This window comes from Abramis brama (genome assembly GCF_963993115.1).
Source record: "Abramis brama genome assembly, chromosome: 5".
NCBI classification, from domain to species: domain Eukaryota; kingdom Metazoa; phylum Chordata; class Actinopteri; order Cypriniformes; family Leuciscidae; genus Abramis; species Abramis brama.
Genome location: NC_139967.1, coordinates 23695122 through 23709499, shown reverse-complemented (window position 1 = coordinate 23709499; position 14378 = coordinate 23695122). Strand labels below are relative to the sequence as shown.

At 38.8% G+C, this 14378-nt stretch overlaps 1 protein-coding gene across 1 annotated transcript; it reads right to left on the bottom strand.

Moving 5' to 3' along the window:
• Window positions 1-146: 146 nt before the first annotated feature.
• On the bottom strand, window positions 147-13711 carry gjd1a (gap junction protein delta 1a). Its single transcript, XM_084113387.1, has 2 exons — window positions 12781-13711; window positions 147-1850 (listed from the first exon to the last, which is right to left on the bottom strand). The coding sequence occupies exons 1-2, from the start codon at window positions 12849-12851 to the stop codon at window positions 1022-1024; spliced, it is 900 nt and encodes a 299-aa protein (XP_083969513.1). The 5' UTR covers window positions 12852-13711; the 3' UTR covers window positions 147-1021.
• Window positions 13712-14378: the final 667 nt, after the last annotated feature.

Below are 14378 nucleotides of genomic sequence, written 5' to 3'. Positions count from 1 at the left end.
TAACATGCCTTTGTCTGGAAATGCCCATAGTATAAAATCACAATTTTTCCTGTCCATTGCAGAACAAATGCAGATAAATAACACAATTATTGTTTTTTCTTTCTTTCTGTTTTTTTTTCTTTTTCTTTTTCTTCTTTTTTCTTTTTGGCAATCAATTCCTTTTAAATAATGGCAAAAGCTACACTTCAATGTGTTAAATACATGGATGTTGCGATATCAGTATTCTAAGATATGTACAGTAATGATTCGGGGGTTGGTGAAATAAAGGAATTTGGACTGGGGACTGTGGTGTGTCAATGTTGATTTTTGCGTCTCTTTTAGCTCCCAGCAAACGTGGGGGTGGCTTATCAGAAGATGAATGTTCGTTTTCTCTTCTTGCCTTGTATACTTAATAGCTATATCTATAAAACTATGCAGAAAGAAAGAAATGAAAGAAAGCAAGTGGGGGAGAGGCATAGAGGAGTCTGTGCTGAGGTAAATTTTTATACTCTTTTGTTTGTCCTCCTTTTTTCTCTTTCTGGCTGTTCAAAACATGAGGGATGTCTCAGCGTTGACCCTGGAGAAAACTGTTCATATTTTACAATGCTTCTGAGTCACATGCTGAGCAGTCCTCTTGCTTTATCCCTCCACCTCTTTTGACAGCAAGCAATTAAATTTTGTTTCTTAAATTTCTCTTTTTCTGTTGGAAGACTTTTGTTGTTCAGCGGGGCTCAGGGATATCAGTATGTGTGTGTGTGTTTGTGGTGTAAATGTGTTTGTGTACCAAGTATGAGCCCTTGTTCTGTTCCCCAGCATTTATCATTAAAGTCTGAAAAAGCAGTATTCTCCATAAAGTTTAGAATCCTAAATCTGATTTTCTACAGTCCTCTCTGGTTCATTTGCTTTTTTATTTTCACCCTACCCCTTTCTCACCCTGTCCGATCTATGCATAAAATTAGCAGTGTCAAGTATGCAGCACAGGGCGTGGCCGTCGCCTCATCAGCCACACCCAACCTCGTCTAAGCCCCTCCCCTATTCGCTGTCAGACATAGGCTGATTCGCTAGACTGGGTGCGGCCCAGGTTGGGCACAGATGAGAGGTGGGACACATCCTTTTTGCGGATCTCACAAATGGACTTTCTGCGAGCCTGGACGCCACGGATCGCCGCCTTAATCTTCCGCCAGCCCAGATGGTTGAGCTCGGCCAAGTTTAGGACCACGCAGATCCCGCTAACAGCGAACATAAACACCAGGAAAACTGTCTTCTCCGTGGGACGTGACACGTAGCATTCAACCTCCTTCACGCAGGGGTAGCGATCGCACTCAAACATGGCGGGAACATTGAATCCGTACAGGAAGTACTGGCCGGCAAGAAAGCCAATTTCCAGAACGTTCCGGAACACCACCTGTATGACGTAGAAACGGGAGATGCCCTCCTGTTGACGAATCTTGGCACTTTTGGAGTATGTGACCCCCTGCGGAATGTTGGGGATGTCTTTCAAATCCAGACAGTCACGGTCGTCTTTACTTTCCGGGTGCACCAGGATACCGTTGATGTTGCGGAGCTTGCGGTTGTGTCCATGTCCGTGGTCGATGTAAGGGCCGTGCAGGAGGGTGTAACTGCGATCTTTGTGCTTGGCAGACTGGTGCACTGAGTACGTGATAAAACAGAGGCTGGGCGTGCACACTAAGATGATCTGGAAAACCCAGTAACGGATATGGGAGATGGGGAAGGCTTTATCGTAGCAGGCCTGGTTGCAACCTGGCTGCAGCGTGTTACAAATAAACATAATCTGTTCGTCCTCATACACCTTCTCTCCCACTATACCCACGATCAGGATCCGGAATATCACCACTACTGTCAGCAGGATCCTTTGGGGGAGAGAAAGGAAGAGACACAAAGAGGCAAGGAAGAGGAAGGCAGTGATAGAGACAGATTGAAGAGAGGAAGGAAGAAAAAGCGAGAAGAAAAAAGGATTAGAGTTTATTTCATTTTGAGGAGGACTGACAAACAACACATTGTTAAATTGCTTTTTCCCCTCTATCTCACAAATGCAGACACATGTGCACAAAATGACAAAATAGGGAGTAATTGCTGTAAGAAGCAGAGGTAAACAGGCATTTAGCCGCCTTTCTAAATGACCTGATATACTGATTTAAAGCTGAAATGTTTTTTTTTTTAAGTAAAAAAAAAAACATTTGTCTATTTCAGCTTAATATGAAACGAAAACTTTAAACCATTCCTATATCCCTAAAAAAAAAAAACTTTTTACGTAAACACGTTTACACAAAAAATACCAGCCCGTCATTGTTACACTAGTTTAACCAGTGCCGTGAGACTGATCAATAGGGGTTATGCGCAACATACTTCCGGGTTCTACAAAACAGATATAACTATTTCCGGTTATACTATAACCCCTATTGAGGATGAGTAACCTGTCTGAAAAAAAAGTCATTAGGTGTGAAATTCATGCAGTGTGTTTGAATTTAAGCAGTGCATGTCGATTTGAAATTTTGTCCGACTTGAGAGAGTGCTGACACCATGGTCAGACGCACCGGTAACAACATTTGATGAACACAGTGAATTATGTTTATTCTGACAGCTTCAGTTTCGCATCTTCTTAACAGTAAAAACTCTTGTGTGATCTTTTCATGTGATTTTAATGTTATATTGTGTAGGGAATGTCAAAATAATAATATAGACCCTATCTATATTTAAATAGTAGCCTATTGGCTTATGTTTAACTTTTTTCTTGTACATATAGGCACTGTATTAAGCCCTACAGAAAGTACTGAATGAAAAGTGTTTCTTTTGAAACTTGTTAATGTCTGTTATTTGACAAATACTACATCTTATCCACTTCGTCTGCAATAAAGCAATCAAACACATGCGAGCGTCGCTACAGGAAACAGAAAAGTGTCCAAACTGACGGTTGCAGTCGAACTAGAACACACCTAATATTTTTTGTGCTAAATGCTAGTGTCACAGAAATGGCAAATTTCATCTTTAAGAATGTACTGAAATATTGAAAAATATCTGTGTAGGCCATTCAGGAACACCTTTCATGTTTCAACATTCATTCACGTGTGGGTGTGTGTGCAGGCATATGTTCCCTGATGATGATGATAACTGGGGCATACTGCATCAAGGCCAGCAGAGTTTGTGTTGGGATCCCTACCTCTGCTCTCTTATCAGATTTTTGCAAGTTTAAATCAGTACTCAGTGGAAAAATAAATGGAGATTCATACAAACACACACACACACAAATCTAGACAAAAGCACAGACGCATTTGATCAAAGTGATCAATGTGCTTGATCAAAGTTCAGACACCAGTCCCACAATCACACATGCAAGAATGTGACATATACTGTAACACTGTAACACACAGTGTGAGTGTCCTGATGAGAAACACCTTGAAGCTTTACGCATAGCCGGGTCTCCCGTCAGTGTGCCATTTAGAGCGAAACATCTCCATCCTTCTGTCTCATGCACTCTCTCTCTCTCTCTCTCTCTCTCTCTCTCTCTCTCTCTCAACAGATGCAGCTTGAGCACACAAATGTTCCTCAGTCTGTCTAGCTCTCATCCTTGCACACACCTATACACACACACACACTTGTGCTGAGACCATCCTTCACTCACAATAACCTTGCTCTAGAACCAGCCATGACGTTATTCCATTGCAGGCTGGTCTCAGTTCATGAGGACATACATTTTCTTACACACACACATATTTTGCATTCAGTATTTTATAAGACTTATAATCATGAAGTACTTCTTTGAGGTCCGATCGACTGTGTTAAGCTATTACCCTGCAACAATGGCATTCATATAGCCCTCAGTCCAAGTCCCTCAGCTTATTTTTAGCATATTGGATGGTGTAGTTTAGTGGTTGAAGATCTGGGCTAGTAAGAAAAAGGCTGCATGGGGCGATACTTGAATTATAACCAATATGTGTCCTTCAGACTGTCCTTGTAACTTAAAATTGTGCCATTCTACAGTAAATTTGTCGAAACGATGTGGACTAGCCTTGTTTTTGTGGAGATAAATAAATAAGTATGAATATTTTACATTGTTGTGATTCAGTTGGCATATTAAGATGTATAAGATATACATACAACACTAATGTTTAAAAGTTTGGGATCGGTAAGATTTTCTAATGTTTTTGAAAGAAGTCTAAAAATGACTGTTTTCAACTGTAATATTTTAAATATGATGTCAAAGCTGAATTTTCAGCATCATTACTCCAGTCTTCAGTGTCACATGATCCTTCAGAAATCATTCTGATATGCTGATTTGGTGCTCAAGAAACATTTCTTGTTATCTTCAATTTAAAAAAAAGAAAGAAGTTTTTTCGTGATTCTTTGATGAATAGAAAGTTCAAAAGAACAGCATTTATTTGAAATAACATTTTTGTGACATTATAAGTGTTTTTGCTGTCATTTTTTGATCAACTCAATGCATCCCTGCTGAAAAAAATTACTAACTCCCCGTGACCCCAAACTCTTGAATGGTAGTGTATTTTACAAGACTTCCATGGCACACTCAAGAAAGAAAGTGATTAAGGCAAACAGGTTTTGCTTTCTAGCCTTAAGCGCAGGTTCCCCCTCCTGGACTTAGTTAATTATAATGTGGAGTTGGAGGGGTGAAGGATTTCCTGATAAATTTTCAGTGTTTATACATTATTAGCATTGTGATGGCTCAACGCTAAGTGTTAATATATAGAGCACAATAGACTGGCTTTGATATTTGTGTATATTTCAATATTCTGAAATTTAATTTGATGAAAAGTCAGTAATTTAATGCCATATACTTTTTTTTTTCTTCAAATCAAGGTTTATAATGTCGTGATTGATCCTGGAGGTGGTCTTAGGATTCTTCTTCTGAATTTTTTTGAAATAGCTCTAGAGAAAATGAATGCGAAAAGAATAATGAGAAATCATTTGTGCTCTAAATCAGAAAGGCTAATGTTAGCTCAGTGCTGTGAAGTTAGCAGTGGTTTTAATGGACATATGGTGAACATTTGCGCTGCGGTAAGTAGGACAGTTATGACTCTTGATCAAACTCAATGACAATTTACTGTAGTATAACAGCAAGACATTTTTTTCCCGGTTCAAACAGCAGATGGTGTTATCTTTATATAACACTTATAATAATTAGAGTATAATACAAAAAATCTAATGTAAATGTATCAATGGCTAACAGCCCTGGTGGGTCTTTAAATTAGCAGCACATCCCCCACTCCCTGCTGCCGTTACTATAGCAACCACATAGTGAACCACTCAGCACTCTGCACTGTACCAGAGAAGAGAGAGAGACCGATAAGGAGGGAGGGAGGAATGATTGATGGAATATTGGGAAAGAGAGCAAGTAGGCATACCAAGGGCACAGGGCAGGCACAAACCTGCATACCAAGAAAGAGAGGAAAAATGAGTGTGGAAGTGGAGGATGATGAAAAACACAGGGACTGAGAAAGTGAGACATCTCAAGGTGAACTAAAGAGAGAGAAAGAAAGAGCTTGGATAGGATGAGAAAAGGAAGGAGGGAAGAGGACACAGACAGATGGGCTGAGGCAGACTTGAGGAGCAACTAGACAAATAGACAGATACGGAGAGACAGATGGAGAGAGGCGACTGAGAGCATGCACTGAGAAACACAGCATATTTATGAAATAAAACATGAAGGCAGCACCTGGTGTGTGTGTGTGTACAGTAACACGCATATTGTGTGTAGCGTGTCAGTTTGCAGCAGAGTAATTTACAGTGAATGGAGCGTGTGTGTGTTCAGACATAAAACTGTCAAGCTTTCTGTGCTTTTGTTGTTTCTGAAGTCACACAAACCTTTAAACACATCATTTTTTAAGCCATATATGTGCGTTTCTCATTTCAATTACAAAAAGGGTTTTTTTTGTCTTGTTTTCCAGTACAATCTAAACATTCTTAGCATTTACTTGAGATGCAACATGACTTAAAATATTAACTCTTTCCCCCCCCCCAGTGTTTTTGAAAAAAGTTGCCAGCCACCGCCAGAATTTTTGACCATTTTCATGAAAGTTTCATAGCCCCCAGAATATTTTGTTGTATGAATATCTCAATATGCAATATATCATAAGAAAGAACAGAAAAAAAAGTTGTATTCTAGCTTAATGCTTTCTTTTTTTATCAACACTTTAATGTGGGTAAAAAAATGAGAAAATCGCGTTTTTGTCAAAGACTACATCCAGATCGGATTTAGAACGATGAAAAATACTGAATAGGAAAATCACTTTTTGCAGTGCATATATGCAAACACACAAGAGGACACACCTGCAGATATAATAAGAATAAGTATTCTCTTTCCCAAATAAGCCTAGACACACACAAACAGAGTTTTATTTGGGTGAAATAACACTCCAAATGTTTTGTATTTGTTTTTATGTATCGGAAGAACAAGGAAAATGTACTAAAACTAACAGTATCTCACAGGTTATCAATTATTCATGAACTCCGAGAGCTTTTCAGTGATTTTCAGCTCACATTCTCTGTCCATCTTGCATCTTCTCTCTTTCCCCACACATCAAAACACACATTTCGCTCTTCAAATAAACATTGTCCCTGATAAGAAAGCATTTATAACAGCCATGTGCTGGGCCTGTGTCATGCGTCCCAGTCCCCCTGCCTAGAGCTCTGATGTGCCTAGAATGGGTGTGAAACGTTTATGATTTTCAATTAATCACACACATATAGAGACAAACACATATGGCTGTGTATTTAAAATTGTTATCAAAATGAGGGCATCATTCTTTCGTTTTTATATAAAAGCTACCTGTTACTGTAACCCTAGCTCTACTCTTTTAATTTAATTTATTGAATTATTTTTTATTTTTTTATTTTTTTTAAATTTTGGGATTAAAAAAAAACCGTATGAATTGATTTTCCAAATCATGGTGTCCTCAAATGTCCTCAAAGAGAGGTTTTATCATATTTACATACCTCATGTAAACACACGTGTCTCCAAAGGATAGCTAAATAAACCACACACAACACACACACACTTATTCAAACATAGAAAACGAGGACACCATGCAGGACAGATATGTGTTTGCAAATGACTACCACTCTAGAGATTTACCTCATGCTCTCTATCTCTTCCACTAACTCTCTCACTTTCTCCTCCTCTGTGTCAATAAAGACTTCCTACTTCAGACATGATACAACTAGTGATGCCCTACATCCTGAGTGAAAAAAATTAAAGAAGACAAGGAATGAAGAATACAAAATCATAAATTCCCGAGAGACAAAACCAGCTAAATAGATGAAAGGATGAGAAAATGTAGGGTAATGTTAGCTGTACATGTGGACTATGACTTCAGAAAAACAATTTGTTCACAGACTTAATCAAAGCATTCTGATCTACACACTCAGTGCGTGTGTGTGTGTGTGGTAACATAAGAGAGAAAGAAGGGCTAGTTTTCACTTTTAAATAGTGTTACCGTAGCTCGATCAGTAGAGTGTGCTGCTAGAAACAGCAACACCATTAAATTCCCAGGGAATGTATGAATTTTTGGGTAACACTTTAGCACACTGTTCTGTCATTAATGTATAACTACACAGGAACAAATGAGCAACACAATGTTGACATTCTATAATAACAAGAAATTCTAAATAACGAATTAGTACGTAATAGCACTCGGTTGAACTACAATTTACAGGTTCATAATTAATGATAATAATAATGATGTATGCTTAATTTTAAAGTGAAGATCATGGAGACCAACTATGACTGAAGTATCAAACCCTTCAGAAGGAATTACTAATTATTTGTATTCTAAAGTGAAAAGCATGATAACTCTCTAGTAATGACTGAAGTCATTGTAAGCTTTTGAGATTTTTGTAAGGTTAAAAATAGTAGTTACTGATTAGCTAGTGAATAGTTACTAGAATTTTAATATTGTGTTTGTCATTTGTTAGTTATTCATTAATGACGGAAAATCCTAGTGTTACCGTGTATCAACTGCTTTACATTTTAATATACTGTAAAATGCAATTTATTCCTGTGATGCAAAGCTGAATTTTCAGCAGCATTACTCCAGTATTCAGTGTCACGTGATGCTTCAGAAATCAGAGAAATCATTCTGATATGCTGATTTGGTGCTCAAGAAACATCACATTGACATAATAATTATCAATTTTGTTATCAGTTGTGATAACAAATTATCAGTTGTGCTGCATAGTGGAATTTGCAATGGTGTTTGTTTTTTCATGATTCTTTGATGAATAAAAACTTTAAAAGAACAGCATGTATATGAAATAGATTTTTTGTTTACTTTGTTTTCTTTACTGTCACTTTTGATTTAACATGTCCTTGCAGAATAAAAGTTTTTTTTTTTTTTTTTTACTTATTGACCCCAAGCTTTTAAATTGTATTATATGTACACAAATACTAAAAATTTTCATTTAGGAATGGGGCTAATGATATTGCTAAGTAATTAATGTATGAGCTAATGTTAATGTTGGAGATATGGGGCTTGTTTATTTCCCTCTCTCTCTAGCACGGCGATAAAGATTGAGTGATATGAGCACGCTACTCTCTCTACTTCCATCTCACAGGTGCCACTTAATCATCTGCATTAGCACAGGAGGTGTGTGCGTGTGCGTGTGTGTGTGTGTGTGTGTGTGTGTGTGTGTGTGTGTGTGGCAAGAGATTATGAAAGACTGAGAGATTGATGATTCTATATTTAATCTGTGAAAGAATATAGTAGATTTCAGCATAGCCGCTGACTATAGAATACAGGGATGTGTTATGGTATGAAATGCCAGGTCATGAAAAATTTTGAAATTTAAAAATTTAGAAATATTAAAATCAAAAAAATAATTTTGATTTTAGTCATGAAATGAAATTGTTTGTACAATCATGTCTGTGTAATTTCCCCATAAAACATGAAAAAACAACGGGTGTGTGTGTGCTGACCCAAATGTTGTCCTGACCAAACAGTAAATGGAGAACGGTATAGATTACAGTGTTGTTGTGACCATTCGAAAATATTGACTGGTTGAAACTACAACAGATCATCTATCAATTGCAAGCACAGACATACAACCGCACATACAAGTGTTTTTGCTAGGATCAGATCAGTTCCATTTAGACTCTCTCTGCAAGAAAGAGAATAGTGTGTGTGTGTGTGTGTGTGTGTAATCATAAAGCCTGGGACTGAACTTGGCTGAGCTGCGGTGTGTTTGTCTTTATGTGTGTTCTGAGGGAGGGAGGGATTGCAGCAGCTGATGAATGATAGTAGAGGATTTATTCATCTGTTCATTCATTTATTCATTCTGTCGCTATGATTCCGGCCTCAAGTGCTTGATCAGACCTCAAAGGAACAGAGAGAAGAATACGCAGATTACCTCACACTGAGAGACACATACATCAGCAGCACGTGTTTTCAACAACACAACACTGCCATGCAGATTCCAAAACAGCTCCAGTATGTGAAAAATAAGTGATTTTGTGTGCATTTGCATCAATCTGTTTGTGTGTAAGTGGGTCAGGTTTTGCCTACATTGTGTAGATCAAATGTCCCCCACATGTAAACAGTAAGAACAGAAATCCTCTTTATTTTGAGAGCACTCTTAGATGAAAAGGTTCTGTCAGGCGATTCATTGAACCTTTTAGAGGTTCCCATTATGAGATTATTTTATAAATGTGGTTTTAATTCATTTTGTTTTAATTAATTTTTAATTTTAACTACATTTTATGAACTAATCAGCTCGTAAACATACTGTATCACTAGAAAAAAAAATGAAATACCTGGTTAAACATGAAAGTATTATGCAATCATTTTAGACATTTCTCCTTAGGTAGAGCCTTTTTGGCATAAAGGTTCTTTAAAATTGAGTCAAAAACCCTAGAGTGCCAAAAATGGCCTAATAAACCCACTATATAATGTTGTGATGAAAATTAAAACATCCGGAAAGGTGAGTTAGGTTTAAGGTTAAAGGATAGAAAACCAAAAAAAAAAAAAAAAGAAGTCAATAGAAAGTTCCCATCATGATGATGAGAATAACAAATGGCTATATGTCTGTGTGTGAGTGTTTGCATTTCCCTCACATAAAGTGTTACATAATATATTAAACAGTTTGCTAACCTCAAGACAACCCCACATTAAGGATTCATTAAATGAAGGCAAGTCTGCATCCCAGTATGTGTCAGAGGTTTTGTGATCGATTGATGTGAAGTGATTGACTGCTGGTTAAAGCAGTGCTGGACTGATGGAAGTTTATTACATCACCTGAAGTGAAATCAGTATTCTTTTACAGGCTGAAGTTTCATTAAATGAAAAACACCTAAAGTCATCTCTTGAGACGCTAACACGTTTGAAAAAAATACTTATTTACTGATTACTTATTAAAATACTTAAAGGGACACTCCACCCATTTGCACTAAGCTTTGCATTGTTAGAAACCCAGTCATACTATTGAATGGTCGTGCAACACTCTCTCATTTTCCCCTGAGACGGGAGAAATCCGTTATTTACCTCTTACACTTCCTCCCACAATGACGCAAAAATCGTCATTTTGCGTCATTGTCGGAGGAAGTGTAAGTGGGGGGGATTTCTGTTGAGACTACAAGCACTAGTTCCTCATCTTTCCCAGGGGCGGGACCCGCTCACGCTACAGACCTATCACAGATCAGTGGGTGGGACTTTACTCTCTGAAACTGAAAGCAATATCCTCCATCTTGTTTGAAGCTAAGCTAACAGACGCTGTGGAGACAGATGTACAGTTATGACAATAGCGAAGGAGAGTACTCAATATGATATAGAAGAAGATTATTTCGGAAGTCTGATGCTTGAATCAGGTGTTTGTGGCTACCTTTACAAGCCGCATTATAGCGAAGAGCAGCCGAGGCAGAAGACCTGCCTGCCGCGGACGAGGAGCCCGGACTGGCTCGAGTTAGGGCGGACTGGTGGCGCCGGTGATCTCACTATGCAACTCATAGACTGTAAGATGCAACTACAAACACAGAGATAGAGTCCGTCTGCGGCAAAGAATTTCAACGATGACAATTTCTCCTGGACGAAATCTCTGAATCAGACGAGGACACGGACGTTTGTGTTGTGAACTATCCTAGTTTCGCACCGCATTTGTTCTGACTGAACATCCTGGTACCATGCAATAATTCACCTTTTCGAAAGAAATACAAACGAGGAGTAATGCACTAATGAGTTCGCCAACTAACTAGACATTTTGTGTGAAATGAATTTCAAGCTCTGGTGGTAGCTAGCCTTGTAGACGGAAGAGTGATTTCTCTTATAGGCAGATATGCGCTGTTCTGGATTAGTGGGAGTGGCTTGTGGAGCTGTGCAATGTGGTGCATTGTGGGAGTTGTTGTCTTTCATACAAATGCGTCCTGAAGTTATTTTTTGTCTTTCCTCGGTCACGAAGGCACCAAATTCAAAATTTATTTTACATTTCGACTACATATATGACCCACTTTCAATAAAAAACAATGTTCCTATGGGTGGAATGCCCCTTTAATTAAAAACTATGAAGTTAATACATAACAGAAATTGATGTTGACAGCCCAGATGGAGTAAAGTGTCTGTTTATATATCTTTGTGTTGTAATTGACTAGATTATATGAACGTTCTTCTCAAAACCGCAGAATGTTATTTTCAGTATGTCTGCGTAGAAATGAAATATATAAACTTGAGTGTGTGCTACCCACTAACATGCCCTCTGTGCCACAACCCACACATACACACACATCCTCTCACAGACGGGAGAAGGACGTGCCCTTGATGTGGGGCTACCTGCAGTTAAGGTTAATGAGCACAGCAGAGAGTAGTGCTTACTCAATTATGACACAACACACACACACACACACAAAGGTGCACACACTTTAGGCTACCAATCTCAACATGCCTTCATGACGCACGATTAGTGTAGATGGGTGCGTGTTTATGTGTTAATGGGAGTGTAATATTCTTCCTAAACATTTTTAATATGCTTAATATCAACTATTCATTTTCAGGAGCCATAATTGTAATTTCAATTAATAACAAATCTCTTGGTCTGAGTCTTTAAGGCCCATAATGCAGCCTATTGATTACTGACCATTTACTTTGCATCAAAGAGAGAGACGGAGAGGAATGCACAGTCTAAAATTACCAATCTTTTTTTTTTTTTTTTTTTTTCTCTAAGAAGTCTATGATGCTCACCCATGATGCATTTATGTGATCAAACATACAGTAAAACAATAATATTTTAAAATATTATTACAATTTATAATAACTGTTTTATATGGTAATGTATTTTAAAATGTGATTTTTGCTTTGTGATGCATCCTCACATGATCTTTCAGAAATCATTCTAATATGCTGATTTAGTGCTCAATAAACATTTCTTATTATTATCAATGTTGAAAACCGTTGCACTGCTTGATATTTTTGTGAAAACTGTGGTACATCTTTTTTAGGATTCTATGATGAATATAAAGTCCAAAAGAACAGCAATTATTTGAAATAGATTTTTTTGTAACAATGTAAAAGTCTTTACTGTCACTTTTGATTTGATCAATTTAATGCATCTTTGCTGATTGAAAGAATTTTGATGTTAATTTATCTTGTTAAAATGTTCACAAAATGTGTTCACAAATGTGCAAATTACCATTCACCTAGATTGATCTAATGCATTTACTAATCTAAAGTATTTGAACCTTAATATATAAAGTGTTATCAGCATATTTGAATTGCACACTCCCGAGTCGCCACACATGCACACAGTCCTTCTGTGAGGTGTGTGTGTGTGCTGCACTACAGCTCTTACCTGCCGATCATAGTAGAGTGCTGCTGTACCGCAGCCTCCAGCAATCTCTCCAGTATAGTCCACTCGCCCATGATGCCGTGCTTTTTGCTCTCACTCCACCTCTGACCTTCAGGTATTGTCACGACCTCTGCCCTCGGCAACTCTTCCAGTGTCCCCCTGTTGACCTTTGAACGGATATCTCGGGCTCCTCTTGAAAGCCGCAGCTGTGTGCGTCCGTCCGTGCGACCGTCCGTGTGTGTGTGTGTGTGTGTCAGGGTAGCGCTCTAGTGCGGAGATGAGCTAGTGTAGCATCTGCAGCAGAAAATCTGATGATGCTGAGACACAGAGACTTCAACCATACTGCATCTCTCAGTCTCACACACACACACTGTCCACATTCACTGCTTTTTCTCTCTTCTCAGGGTGTAGGACCCCTTACCTGCTCTTGCATCTCACCCTGTGCTACAAATACACACTCTCTACACCTGTCTGACCTTTTCTACCCTTTCCTCCACATGCACACTCACACACACTCACTCACTTGACGGTCACTGCAGACTCTCTTTTCCCATTCGTTGAGCTGAACGCTAAAGGAACACACATGCAGGAGCACACGGATGAAGATGCAGCTCTCTGAATCTCATAGCAACGCCTGAGCGCACCTTCACACACACACACACACACACACACTATCGCCTGAGCTCCAGTGTGTGGCGGCGGCAGCAGCAGCAGCAGACGAGGATCGTCAAGGTTATGTCCGGTTGAGTGATGAGCTCGTGGTCATGTCTGCGGCTCAATCTTCCTCAAACCTCAGCCTCTCTTCTCTCTCTCTCTCTCTCTCTCTTTCTCTCTCTCTCTCTCTCTCTCTCTCTCTCTCTCTCTCTCCACACCTTCCCCGTTCCTTTCGTCTTTGTGCTGCACTGCTGTTGCTGCTGATGATACCTTTCCCTCTGCTCCTCCTCCTCCTCCTCCTCCTCCTCTCTCTCTCTTTCCCTCTGTCACATGCCACCCACCCTCCCTCCATCCTGGACCTGCTCTCCTCTCCCCTCCTCCCCTCTTCTTTCTCTTGTTCTCCTCTGCTCTGCTGACTGTTTCACTTGTGCTGCTGTTCAGGTTATCTGTGCTGCAGGAGGCAAACAGGTTTTAACCTTCTCTTATTCTGTCCCACAGCATGTACACATTAATAATAACGACACTTCTGCACTTTCAGGAACCTTTTTGATTATTTTAGCTTGTATTTACTGTAGTGTCAGACTATTAATGGGGAATTGTGATTCTGCGGTGCCTAACCTCATCTCTCGCATTCTATTATTTTGGTCAGCTCTTCTTTTCTTCATCCTTTTTCTTACCGTCATCTATCCAAGCCCGAACGGGTATCAGGCTTTAGAATGTTTGCTGAAAAAACAATTTTGAAGCACATTTTAGATTAACCAACAACATGTAATTAAAGTAAGGGAAAATGTATTGCAAAATGTATTTGAGTTGCAAATGTTTAATCATTTTAGCTGTATGTTATGTTAAAGGTTCAGCTACAAAAAAATATACAAAACAATTAGATGAGCAACAAGATGAGCACTATTACAGTAGTAGTCCTTTGAGGGAATTTTCACTACAATCAA

Excerpts from the sequence above, each read along its gene's own strand:
- gjd1a (XM_084113387.1), bottom strand. The coding sequence starts at position 12,851 with ATGGGCGAGTGGACTATACTGGAGAGATTGCTGGAGGCTGCGGTACAG. Across the intron at positions 1,851-12,780 it reads CACTCTACTATGATCGGCAG|GATCCTGCTGACAGTAGTGG; the intron begins GTAAGAGCTGTA and ends TCTCCCCCAAAG.